Source organism: Notolabrus celidotus, chromosome 20 (assembly GCF_009762535.1).
Source record: "Notolabrus celidotus isolate fNotCel1 chromosome 20, fNotCel1.pri, whole genome shotgun sequence".
Taxonomy (NCBI): domain Eukaryota; kingdom Metazoa; phylum Chordata; class Actinopteri; order Labriformes; family Labridae; genus Notolabrus; species Notolabrus celidotus.
Genome location: NC_048291.1, coordinates 3,946,145 through 3,960,283, shown reverse-complemented (window position 1 = coordinate 3,960,283; position 14,139 = coordinate 3,946,145). Strand labels below are relative to the sequence as shown.

At 41.9% G+C, this 14,139-nt stretch overlaps 1 protein-coding gene across 1 annotated transcript; it reads left to right on the top strand.

Annotated features, from left to right (window-relative positions):
* The first annotated feature begins 1,262 nt into the window (after window positions 1–1,262).
* Window positions 1,263–12,773, top strand: cbx2 (chromobox homolog 2 (Drosophila Pc class)). Its single transcript, XM_034711741.1, has 5 exons — window positions 1,263–1,360; window positions 1,453–1,496; window positions 6,354–6,419; window positions 9,141–9,210; window positions 9,288–12,773. Exons 1-5 carry the CDS (start codon window positions 1,289–1,291, stop codon window positions 10,617–10,619), a joined length of 1,584 nt encoding a protein of 527 aa, XP_034567632.1. The 5' UTR covers window positions 1,263–1,288; the 3' UTR covers window positions 10,620–12,773.
* Window positions 12,774–14,139: the final 1,366 nt, after the last annotated feature.

The window sequence follows — 14,139 nt, the reverse complement described above, 5'->3', positions numbered from 1 at the left end:
GCATTTTGATGGTTGACTTCAGTAAGCTAACAACTTTAATAATAACTTGTGATTTCACTTTAATAATAATAATAATAATACATTTATTCATATAGCACCTTTTCAAAACACAGTTACAAAGTGCTTTACACCAAGGGTACAAATATACAGGCAGATTAAAACAACATTAAAAAGCAAAACAATAGGTTTAGGATCTGAACTGTTAAAAGTGAGTGAAAAATACAGTGAGGTTGTGCTGAAATTACAGTGAGTAAAACTATTAAGCCACTAAAACAGTAAAAATTGATTCAGAATAAAACTAATTAAAATCAAAACAAAAATTAAAACCAGCAAATGTTTTTTTATTTAATGCCTTTCTACCTTTGGTGACACGGCGAGCTGATGGAACTGAGAGGAGAGATGTACCTGAAGAACGCAAGCAGCTTCTGGGTTCGTAGGGTGTTAGTAGATCTGTGAAGTTTAGGCAGCGTTCATATGTTTTACTTTTACTAAAAGAATCATAAAATTGCATGTTTCATTTATACTAACCCATACGCTTCTTTGTCCCTGTTGTTAAATACAAAATCACTTTTGGTGCTAAAATGTAGGTTGTCTCCATAATGTAATTTGCAATATTTGAGATGTTTATTAATTTCACATATCAGTGTATCAAGCAATGATATTGTTTGGCAGATGAACGAAATAATAGGCAAATATAACAATTATAATAAAAAAAGAAAATAATAATAATAATAATAATAATAATAATAATAATAATAATAATAATAATGATAATAATGATAACAGTAATAGTAATAATAATAAAAGTAGTAATAGGAATAGTAATAGTAATAGTTATTATGATAATAATAATAATAATAATAGTAATAGTAATAGTTATAATGAGAATAATAATAATGAGAATAATAATAATAGTAATAGTTATAATAATAATAATAATAATAATAATAATAATAGTAATAATAATAGTAATAGCAATAGTTATAATGATAATAATAATAATAGTTATTATAATAGTAATAATAGTTATAATAATAATAATAATAATAATTAAAAAAATAATAATAATGATAATAATGATAATAATGATAATAATAATAATAATAATAATAATAATAATAATAATAATAATAATACACTTAGTTGTTACATAAAATAATCTTTTTTCCGTCAGGCTTTTACTTTGAAGGTCCCCTCATCCACATCCGGTCCCGGCTGCGCTCACTCCTCGCGTGCAGCTGCCTCTCTGGCTTCTGATAAAGGATTCTTCCTCGGGGCGAAGGCAGACATGGAGGAGCTGAGCGCCGTAGGAGAGCAGGTTTTTGATGCGGAATGCATTTTAAACAAACGACTACGAAAGGTAGGAACCTCGGAAACACCCACACTTTAAATACCTTTAATTTAAAGTAGTGTGTCCTTAAATATCCTCCCTCTTTGTTGGGTTTCCTTCAGGGGAAGTTGGAGTTTCTGGTGAAGTGGAGGGGATGGTCGTCCAAGTAAGTACGAGAGGGAGCTGCTGGCCGAAACAATGAAAACAACAACAACAACGTGTCGCTTGTTGCTTTCAGTCAACTGTTGCTTTAACGCTGCATTTAGTGATACAAACACCAAAACCAAACAAAAATACAACAACTACTTCTTTATTTTTACATTTTGTTCAAATGCAGCTCACAAAATTAACCTTTAGATTCCCCTTCTTTTGTTCATAACACGTCAGAATTTAGAAGTTGTGCAAAAGCGCATTAAAACAGATGATACCAGGTGTATAAATGTATACCTGATTAATATTTTAACATACATATAAAGACAATTATATAAGTGTAACCTCGACTTATACAAGTTTTGTTATGTAGCCTTTATGTCCGTCATAAATGCCTGTTTGTGTGTTTTAATATTCACTTTACAGCCATCTTATGTAACATGTGATGCATTATATAACCTCAATGCTCCACATATATTCACACTTTTATATTCACTTCCATTATGGCTCCACTCTTCCTTCATTTCTTGTCACTTGCCCTTTCTGCTCACTCCACATTGTTGCTGTAATCCACCATCAATGCACACTGTTGCCTGCCAGCTCCATGGCTTTCTGTTAGACCCACATCCTTTGTGTGTATGTGTGTGTGTGTGTGTGTGTGTGTGTGTGTGTGTGTGCAGGGAAAAGGTGGGGGTTGATTTTTTTTTTTTTTCCACACCAGAGACTGCTGATCAGAAAAGGCTTTTCAACAACAAGTGATGGAGAGAAAAGCCATTACACATGCATGTAGTTGAGATCACACAGAGCAGCAAAACAAACAAACTGGCATTTTTTTTTTTTAAGTTCCTGCAGCCTGTTGCACCACCTGTGCATAAGTTGAGTCCTAAGTTAGGGTGTAAAGTCCTCCCTAAAACAAAGTTAGTTTGTAACTTAAGTTGTGACATAGTTTGGTTGCACCACGGAGACGTAAGGTTCATCTTAACTAGTAGACAGTAACGTCCAAACTAACCAAAACATTGCAGATATGACGTTTACACTTCCAGCAGCCAATCAGAGGAAAGCACCACTTTTGATGCATTGTTATCTTTCGTGCCTAATCGTCTCAGAACTGACCAACGGCTGAAACAAACTAAAGTAAGGTGATAACTGCAGCCTCAATCCTTAATCTACGGTGTGTGTATAATAACAGTGACATCGAGTGGTGCAATTATCAACTACAACATATGTTAATCATAGGAGAGCAAATCTTGGTCATCATATTTTTCCAAAGGATTTAATCTCTCGCGGATATCGCGTATATGCAGTCTATGGTTGCAGACGTCATATAGCTGGGAGGACCCTCTGTATCTCCTCATCATCCCACTTTTCAAAACGACACGCCATGGCAGCCGATATACTGTATGGAGGACTTTAGCTGGTGCAACGCCCAAAACGTTAGTAGAGTGTAAACTTCATCCTAAATGAGAAATTACGTTCAAAATAGGCTACGTTTGAACTTACTGGTGCAACAGGCTGCTGGTCTTTAGTCCTTTACATTTCTGTAATTAACTCACAGTGAAAGTTACTTTGAATTAAAGACCAATGAACAAGTAGTAAAGCACAGGTGTTCAAAAAGAGCAGCAGAAAAAGGTTATTTTTGACGCCTCCCTGATGCTCCACGCTGTGACACAGTTGTCTTCATGACTTCACATGAATGTAGGAGCTTCTCTCAGAACAAAAACTCCAAACTGAGCCTGATTTGGTAGCTGTGGGAGGAAAGTTGTAAACTGCTGTGTGGTATTTCACCCAAGTTCCCCCTAAAAAAATCCCCAATTATTTCTGTGGAAGCACCAAAAACACTTCAGCTTTCCCCTTTGCCTCCTTCACCGCCGTTTCTATCAGACATGGGGAGTTCCATTGAAGGTTTTTGCTTTCATTTTGGAGAAAAAGTTCAAAATAGTGTGCTGAGTGCTACTCTCAGGATGGTATCTTTTAAGAAGTTAAAATGAAATATTCCTCCAAACTTCTAGAACATAGCTGACTGTTCAAGAACGGAAACGTGTATCTAAAAATCCAGAGAAGTTTCAGCTTATTCTGATTGTATTTGCACCAAAGCAACTCATTCCCCAGTTATTTAAATGGAAATTTAAATTCTGACTTAATGACCAATATAGAGGAAAGCTAAAAAAGTCACTTTAAGTCAAAGTCGTACAATTTATATAACATGGCTACACATGGGATCACAGTCTGTGGGTAAACTAACCTAAATTGGTTGCTGAGTGTCACTAACACTAGCACAGCTAGCATCATTAGCCTTAAGTCAGAGGGCGTCAAACTCATTTCAGTTCAGGGGCCACATACAGCCCGAGTTGATCTGAAGTGGGCCGGACCAGTAAAATCACAACATAATAACCTATAAATATTGAAAACTCCAAATTGTTCCTTTTTGTTTTAGTGCAAAAAGGTACAAGTACATTCTGAAAATGTTCACATTTAATGAACTATCTTTGAACAAAAACAGCTGTTGTATTTTTCTGCATGATGAGTCTCATATTGGGGTCGAATATTTGACTCTTTAAGCCCTGAAACCTGCTGCGAACACACCAAGCACACAGGTTACCCATTCACCTGACACACAGAGTGTAATGTTTACTGCAAAAGAACAGAGAGATTATAATAATAAAGGAGGTAAAGTTGACTTATTTTGGACCCCTCAGCTCCAGCATGAACACTTTGCTTGCTGGACGGTGTTGTATGAAGGGGTGTAGTGTTAGTGTTCACGGAGCGCATCTGTAATGCATGCACGTGTATGGAAAGCACACGTACAATATGTGGCTCTTTTTTCGAAGATTGTGGATCCACCGTTCCTACTGTGACAACTTTACATATATGTAAACTTTAGTGCTAATTGGATCCTCTTATAGTGCTCTAAAAAGTCTTTATGAATCTCAACCGGATTATGCAAACAGCAAGTCATCTATTTTCTCACTTTGAGAAAAAAAGTCCCGGAGCACCGTTCAGGTGCGCTCCGTCAGCTCTCTGATAGTATGCGACCCCCAGAGGACAGATTTGAAATAGTAATTACTTTTATTAAAAAATCGCAGTTAATGTCTTCTCTGTAATTTTTTCACTTTACAAATTTGTTCCGCGGGCCGGATTTGAACCTCTGGCGGGCCGGTTTTGACACCCCTGCCTTAAAGCTGGGGTTGGTAATCAGATTTAGATACACTTTTTGTTATACTGGTTAAAATGATCTTTATGTCCTGATGGCAATCATTACATGATGTGTTCCTAAAAAAGAGTGATGAAAGCTGCTATCTACAGCCGGAGTAAACCTGGGAAAACACCAAGCAATCACTGTTTTTTGGCTCCCCAAATTTTAAACCAATCAAATCCCGTCCAGCCGTTCTGCCCTCCTCCTGCGCGTACATTTCCCCGGTGTGCACTCCTCCGAGTCCCCGTCTCCTGCCTCTACTTCCCCTGACTCTATTTACTGCCCCTCTCGCTCGTCCTCGGGCCTGTCCCCTCTGACCTGATGAGGTGCTTTGCTCAGGACTGTAGTCCGGATCAGAGTCTAAAAAGCTCTCACCAACAAGCAGAATAATTAATGACGTTCAGTAAGTCCTACAGGAAATATATATTTATTGTAGCGTCCGTCCGGACGCTGTAGTGATGACGAGCCGATTCGTGAACAAGTTGAGTTTTAATAACCGGTCACTGTCGGCCGTGATCACGCCAACCAACAAAGCAACAATCAATGTTTGAATGAATGAAGAACTTCTCCTCTTGTCTCTCCTCTCTCCCACTCGCACTCTCTACACCTCTCCTGATGCCTTCACTGACCGTCAACACTGTAGGAATTAAGAACATCTACACTGAACACGTTTAACAAACAGTAGAGCTGTTACAGTATTATATATGTGTTATAACTTTTCTCCTGATATCGTGTCACCAGTACAACTGGATAATGCTAGCATGATAGTTGTGAGTACTAACAGCAGCCATGTTTGTTTATGTTTTTAACTTTCACTATGAGAATGTTTTGGTGAGGACCGGTTTTGAATCAGTCACCATCATATGGTCGAGAATCAGCGGCGCTCGTGCATGTGAGCGGGGGGGCGTCGTTTTGGAGGAGCTCCGAGGGAGGAGGGGAGGGGTTAGACGGAGTCCTGAGGAAAAGCTACATTCAAATTCATGCTGGTTTTCCGAGACTACCAACCCCAGCTTTAAGTCCTCCATGCAGGTTAACATCCACCTGCCTGTACTTGTTCTGCATTGTAGTGTATGTAGAGTTAACTAGAAGCAGCTTGCACACAACGTAGCTTTGTCTTTGAGATGTAAATACTGTGCCAAACTGATCTGTGCTACGAGGTACCATCTGTCATCTGTGCTTGTTTACATCTGGATAGTAGGGTGTTTAAGCGCTACAGCTGCAGCCTTGTCTAATGGCGGGTGGCTGCGCTAAAGCTAAGGCACAACATATGACCGGCACTTCAAGCCTACCTTAATGAAAATATTAATAACTCACTAAACTGATGAGTCATTTTGGTGCTTACCAGCGCACATCCCTAGCCAGCATGAAGTTGTGTCTTGTAACTAAAACAAAGCAGTCATAATTAAAACTTTCCCTTTCTATTTATTATTGATTCGCCACAGGTTTGAATTCTTGCTAACTTTAAGTTAGAATTAATGCAACCATATTTGTCTTAATATAACCATCAGGTTGCACGAGGTGAGTGGAACAGCATAAATATCCGTTTCTGAATTCAAACAAAAGATCTTAATTTGAAAGGTTCTGAGTTTCTAAAATTTAGGTTCAATGTTGAGATCTTGTCCGGCTACCTTTTCACTGACTCTGTTGAGTTTGACACTTTGAAACTTTGCTGTATTTCAGGCACAACAGCTGGGAGCCCCAAGAGAACATCCTCGACCCGAGACTGCTTGCAGCGTTCAACAAGAAGTGAGTGTCCCTATTAAGTCATTAACACCCTTTGACTCTATAATAAGCCTGGCAAAATAAGTATGTCTGTGAATTTCACTATCTGTTGTTAAAATGGCATATGTCCAGTGTCAGTGAACTTGTCCCATCTATTACCCGGGGAGTCCACGGGATGCGTGTGCGCTGCGTTACGGCTGCGCAGCGAGGGCGTGCGCACTTGTCCACAGGACGCATATTGGGAGCGTAGCACAGCTCAGAGCAGATAGGATCAGCTGGGTCCAGTATAGAGAGAACCACATACAAACAACAGGTCACAGAGATTTTCTGTGGTTGAATTTCTGCTCATTTGGAGAGTATTCCATGACTTTAGTGCTTTAATCATCACTGAGTATGCAGCAGAACAGTGAAGATTTGTTTTTGCAGGTTTAAATGAGTTTAATAGGAATTATTCGGCTCTATTGTGTTGTCCTCATCCTAAAGTCAGTCCCTCCAGGATTTAGCAGGATTTTTTTGTGATTGTTGCGGCCCAAAAAGCCTGATTTTTGCGACAGCTTTTTGAAAAAATTGCAGTGAAAGTTGCACTTTTTTTTTTTTGCATTTTTCCCCAAATAGCATCTCAGGGGCAACTAAATACGCTAATTTACAGTTGTTTTTAGAAAACGTTCTTGATGTGACCACTGTGACTGTATTTTGACTCTCTGGATTCACAGAAAAATGCCATGAAAGGACTGTAATGCACATTTACGACGGTCCCTGAATGCACCTCGCAGCGACAGAGGCACAGACACTTCACGCAATCTGAAATCAGTCCCTCCAGGAAGTTGCGGTTTCGCGATCGCAACTATCAACGCAAATTCAACCAATCAGCGGGATTTTTTCGCAGCCTGGCAGTTTTATACAATCACCGCAACTTTCCCGCAAATTTGACCAATCACATTAACCTCAGCCCCTGCACGTCATCGGTTTCAAAATCAATCTCACTTCCTTGGAACATAAACGCAAGTCCTCCCTTGATCGGCACTTTTCAAAACACGCACAGAGAACGGGTGAAGAACGAAGACAGCAGGCAGGACAAGTGACCATGACAACGTTGTTATTTATAGATTGATGGGCTCAGTGTTAGCTTGGTCTCTACCTGCAGCAGGTTTGCTTTATGAACCAGCTTTCCTCACCTCCATGCATCTGTCTCATCTTCATTGAGGATTTTTACCCCCCGGTGTGTGTTAGTGACAAAGACACAACCGGGGGACGTCTGTTTACTATTTGAGGTTTGACGTTTTTGCCGCCATTACTGTAAAAAGCTCTGCATCTACAGCTTGATTTAATCCAGTTTGGTGAAACATCAGACACATTTAGTAAGTTTTGATCAACTCCTAGTCATCAAATATGCAGATTCATTTCAGAGTGCCGTGAACCGACTGTTTGTCCAGTGCCTCTGTCACTGCGAGGTGCATTCAGGGACCGTCGTGAATGTGCAATACAGACCTTTCATGGCGTTTTTCTGTTTATCAAGAGAATCAAAATACAGTCACAGTGGCCACATCAAGAATGTTTTCTAAAAACAACTGTAATTTGTAATTTAGCAGATTTAGCAGTGAAATGAATCTGCATCATCGATGACTAGGAGTTGATCAAAACTTACTGAATGTGTCTGATGTATCACCAAACTGGATTAAATCAAGCTGTAGACGCAGAGCTTTTTACAGTAATGGCAGCAGCAACAACAACAAATATCAAATATTAAACAGACGTCCCCCGGTTGTGTCTTTGTCACTAACGCACACCAGGGGGTAAAAATCCTCAATGAAGATGAGACAGATGCGTGGAGGTGAGGAGAGCTGGTTCATAAAGCACACCTGCTGCAGGTAGAGACCAAGCTAACACTGAGCCCCTCAATTTATTTAAACAACGTTGTCATGGTCACTTGTTCTGCCTGCTGTCCCCTCTTTTCACCCGTTCTCTGTGCGTGATTTGTTGTTGAAAAGTGCCGATCAAGTGAGGATTTAGGTTTATGTTCCAAGGAAGTGAAACTGATGACAAAACCGATGACGTACAGGGGCTGAGGTTAAGGTGACAGGCATTGACAGTTGCGATCGTGAAATCGCAACTTCCTGGAGGGACTGTAAAGTCTTGTTGTAGTCGACCTGGATCACAGATATGTGGCTGTTTGTATCTTACATCCATAATCGATGAGTATTTCTGATCTATAAGATCTTTAAACGGTCAGGAGTCCGTGTGTTGTGTTTTATTTTGAGATTGGCGGATGCTGCAAGCGATCCTCGTGCCTGACTTCCTGTCTAGGTTGTTCTTTTCTGTGCATATTGATGCGTCCTGGGTGCATCAAAAATAGACTTGAAGCGTATCTCTGGTGGAGCGGCGCGGGGGCACGCTCCTGAGACCGAGCTGAGACGCCCCGCAGTGCCGCCCTGTGGACCTTTTTAGAGCATTGACTAGAATGGGAACATATCGACTGCGCAGTGCACCACGCATCCTGTGGACCTGAGGCTTTAGAGTACTCTTCGATTCTTTTAGATGTGAGAGGATATGAAATCAGCAATATGGAAAACATGAACCTGACAGACTTAATTCATGTTAGATTTACTGTAATAAGTGACAAAAACTTCAAATGTTGGCACAGAGAATCCACAGCACAAGTTTAACTAGGAAATGTTGACCCATGCCAAAAGTTGGTGACTTGGCTTCCCTTGCAGCATTTGTTGACATTGGCTTTTATTTGAATAGAGAGCAAGAAAAGGAACTTCTGTTGCGCAAGAAAGGGAAAAGGCCGAGAGGACGACCACGGAAAATATTGGTGAGTGGAATTTGAAGCAGAGTATCGTATTTTTTTACGGCTGAGCACACTGTCTAATATTTGTTCTTGATTTTTAGGAAAATGTGCCTGAAGTTCCCAAATCAAGCAGCTCTTCCTCTGGTTCTTCCTCCTCCTCTGATTCCTCGTCTTCCTGTTCCTCCTCCGACTCCTCATCTGACGACGATGACGACGACAACAGCAGCAACGCGAAAGCGGCGAATCCGAGCATCAGAACTCGAGAGCTTCACCCCGTCCCCCAGAAGAAGGCACAGATCGTCGTGGCCAAACAGGAGCCCCCCAAGAAACGGAGCAAGAAACCGGACGTGAAGGAAATCCAACTGAGCAAAGGCGCTCGCAAAGTCCTGAAGACGTCCAAGGATGTGGATGTTCCGGGTACGATTAAGAAACCGGTTCACCCGGCGAGTTTTGCTTTCATGGGTTTTCATCGGGGCTCGCCTCGGGATGCGGCGGGCGCTCAGAGCAGGACCTCTTTGACCCAGGGAGGGGCGGTTAAAAACTCAGCCAGCTCTGTGGTATCTGGGAGGTCAGTCCAGCCTGCCTCCCCCTCCATGAACAAATCCATCCTGAACAGGAGCGCCAGCGAGGGGAAACTGTCTGTGAACAGCGGGACAAGTCTGGATTTGAAAGCAGCTGCGAGTAAATCCAAAGGGGTCGCAGCTTTGAATTTGAATACTTCCAAGCACCCCATTCAAGGGACCACTCAGCATACGCTAAGTTCCCCCAATGGACAAAAGAAACCCCAGACCCCTGTGTCAACACTGCAGCGGATACCCAATACTAAAGCGATGGCGTCCCTGCCATCTAAGAATGCTGCATCCAATCAAGGATCTGGCCTTCAGCCTCTCAACCTCCAGAGCAAACAGGCGCAAAGCAACAAGGCTCCTGGGAACGGGACTACTCCAGGATCAGGCCTGAGAAATGCAACAAACCCTGCAAGGAAAACTGCTGTCACACAAAACCAGGAGTATAACCTCCCTAAGAGTCCGGCAACACCCGGGAGACTACCCGCAAGGAACACTCAGCCTGTAGCGGACAAAGCTCACGAGGTGACGACAGAAATCCAGAACCAGAGAGTCCCAAGCAGGCTGGAGAAAAGTGGGATCCAGAAATCCTCCACAGAGATCCAGAGCCAGCAGGAGAGATCGGCCCCCAAGGACGGCAAGAAAGCCAAAATGAACGACATGAGCACGGGCGAGGACGAAAGCAGCTCGGAGTCGGATCAGGATTCTCCCTACGCTGGGACAGGAGCCATCCAGAACCAGGACTGGAAGCCCACCAGAAGCCTGATAGAACATGTGTTCGTTACGGATGTCACGGCTAATCTGGTAACCGTCACAGTCAAGGAGTCTCCGACCAGCGTGGGCTTCTTCAGCATTCGCAACTACTGAAACTGCAAACCAGATGTGGGCCTTTGAAGCAAACAGAGACGGTTTGAGATCAAACCTGCAGCCCGGAGAATTCCTGAGGAATGCGGAATGCGTCAAGGAACCGCGGATAATTTGTTTTCTGGCGAAGGACCAGTTTTTAGTTTGAAAAGAAAAAGATACAGAGGACAGAATACGAGTTATTGTAGTGTTTATTTATTTGCCTAAATCTGCTTATATTCTAGAAATAGCAGCAGAGGAGGATCAGTACACAGTCTGCATTTTGGTCCTGCCTGATCATCTCAAAAGAGACAAATCCTCGCTTGTGTCATCACTGGGATCCCGGAGAAACATAACTTATTCAGTATATTCATCGTTTTCAGCGTGGAGCTATGATTAGAAATCATACCTCCCATTCTTGTTGATCTCTTTTTGTTTCTTTGCGTTCGTGGAATGATCTGAAGAAGCGATGAAGTCGTAGCACGAGCGGGTTTAGCATCCTCTATCGGTAGCAAACGTTTAGTTCACAATCTCAATAGCTAAGTTTTTTAACTCTTAGTATAGTATTGTTTATTCTATATGATAAATTAGCTACCTCTTTTTCCTACATTTGCTGCATATGTATATTCATATCTCGTGGGGGTAGGATGACCTCTCCCTCCAGGGTATACTGTATATCACTGTGTCCTCCATTTTTGTTTTTATATAGCTCAAATTTGATTGGACTCTGCTCTTGTTTTAATATCAGCGACCACCTCAAAACTCCAAAATAATGCTCACCATCATCACCAGCTTTTAATTCCACTTTGCAGCCAGCTTGCTCAGCACAGTTTACCTGGCATTTTGGACATCTGGTTGCTCCCTGGCGTTGATAAGTCTCCGTCAGTGCTTGCTTGATTTAGCTTTTTTTTTTTTTTTCCAGTTCTGACCTTCAAAGAAGGAATTCACCAGCAACTTCTTTCCTATCAGACTTATATTTTTTTAAATTTAAAGGTATATTTTTAGGCATTTTTGCCTTTTATTGACAGGACGGCTGAAGAGAGACAGGAAATGTGAGGGAGTGGAGAGTGGGGGATGACATGCAGCGGATGGTCGGCCGGCTGGGAGTCGAGCCGGCTGATCGGCCTCTGCGACTGGGACTGTTATATGTTCTATATACCTGTCTGCTCCTGCCTCAAAGCTCCCCATCAGCCCTTTGAGCTGGCTTTGAAGCCATTGTGGGAAAAAAGTTGGGCGTGGACAAAGCTCGACTGTAAACCGTTGGCATTGTTCAGCGCCGACCACAAAACTCCAGGTTTCGCTGTGTCTGTTGGTGTACCAAAACGCAAAGTTGTTTTTTTCACTCGCTGCAGCTGCAGATGTCTCAATTCGCCCCACCCTGCCTGCATGGGTTCAGGAACTGCAGGCCCAGCCCTCCCAGAGAGAGAGAGAAAGAGAGAGAGAGAAACAGAGAAAAGGTTTTTATCTGATGTAACGGAAAAGAAACCACAACAAATGTGCGCTACTTTCTGTTCCCCCGAGAGGAGTTCGGCAACCAAGCACTTCAACTGAACTCTTGTCTGACCCTGCTCTGCAGACTGTGCCTTTCTTCCCCCTCAAAGACTAAACACAAAAGGCATTACCCCAAAGATAGCTAGAATTTCAGGTTGTTCAATAAAAGGAGCGCCCCTAGAGTAAAGCACCGAGACGGACTATCTTTATTTACTTGTCTGTATTGTTTTGAAAAAAAAAAAGGCCCTGCTGGTAGACTAAACATGAATGCGTGTGAAGGACACATTTCTGCTGCCCTTACTGAGACAAAGACACAGAAGTGGGTCCCAGTAAGGATTGCCAAACAAAACAGAACAAGTGCATTCTCCTATTACATGACTTTCAGGTATAAAAAACAAACATTATTTGACTGTTTCAAATGCATCAGGTGGTAGAAAAATACCAGTTTGAGTGCAATCATGTGTTTATAAGACTTTATTCTATCGGGTATTTAAACTGATGGAGAGAATGAACTCTGCATAATCTTGTTTTCCAGTTTTGTTTTAGATCTACTAACCCTCTCAAGAGAATGTTTCTGTCTCTTTACAATCTATTTATTTCAAATCAGGCGCCTTTCAGGGTAGGACAGCGTCGTCAATCCTTGTATTGTGCCACCTGTCGAAGCGACTAATAAATGGTACAGCCTTTTGTCCGCCTGTGGTGTCCTTTTTCTACTGTAACTTAACGCCAAACATTCTGGTTCCAGCTTCTTAAAGGTACAGTGTGTGATATTGCAGGTAGCAGGAAATCTAGTAAGGTACTAGGGATGTTAACAAGCAATCAAGGATTCATTGGTTAAGAGATTAATTGCTACTGAAACCCTAATTCAAGCTTTTATATCCTCACGACTCGACTACTGTAATAGCCTCCTGTATGGTCTTCCCTCCTCCCATCTACAAAAACTACAATACATACAGAACTCTGCTGCCCGGCTACTCACCCACTCCCGCTCCAGAGACCACATCACCCCTGTCCTTCAACAGCTCCACTGGCTCCCCAAAACAGCGCATCCATTTCAAGATCCTGCACACCACGTACAAATCCCTCAATAACCTGGCCCCCCCCATACCTCACTGACCTTCTCCAGTACTACCACCCCTCCCGCCGCCTCCGAATCCTCTGACTCCAACCTCCTCACTCCCATTACTAAATCCAAGCACCGTACCTTGGGGGACCGGGCCTTTGCCAGAGCCGCCCCCCACCCTCTGGAACTCTCTCCCCTCCACACATCTGTGCTTCTGACTCACTTCATTCATTTAAGAAACAGTTAAAAACGTACCTTTTCAAACAGGCATTCCCCACACATTCATTATACCAGGGTGTCCGCGGGGTCTTAAAAAATATTAAAAGTTGATGAATCAATTGTGGGGAAATTAAGGACCTTAAAAAGTCTGAATTGTGATTTTATGAGGTATTATAATCTGCCTCAGCTGCCCCTCCTACTCACAAATGACCCTGTGCACGACTGGGAAGCACATAGATCCTTTACTTGAGTTAGTGTGACGACACGAAGGCAGAAAGAGAAGCTCAGAGAAGCTGATGGAAAGCAAATCACACAACCTCAGGCACATGTCCTAAATGTTGATCATGATGTGGGAATGTCAATAAACCTGCCTTTAGTTGAATTTATTCTTTGGAGCTTTATTCCTTCTCAGCTTACCTCATTCCGGTTAAATTGAAAACTGCAACTGTTAAAGATGTGTTGCTAACAACAGCTTAAAGTTGCAATGAGGTCTTAACATTTTTATGAGAGGTACCTCAGGGTTCCTGCATATACCCTGCATAAGAAAACTCAATGTTTTTTTATTGATTGAATCAATAATTGATTGTTAACATTTCCAAAAAATCGATCATAGAGAATACTTTAGATCAGGGGTGTCAAACTCATTTCAGTTCAGGGGCCACGTACGTATCATAATAACCTAGCTAATAACCTTTGTTTTAGTGCAAAAAATTGATTCATGAAAAATTGGAGTATGAAGTGCTCTAAAAAGTCTATGAATTTCCACCGGAT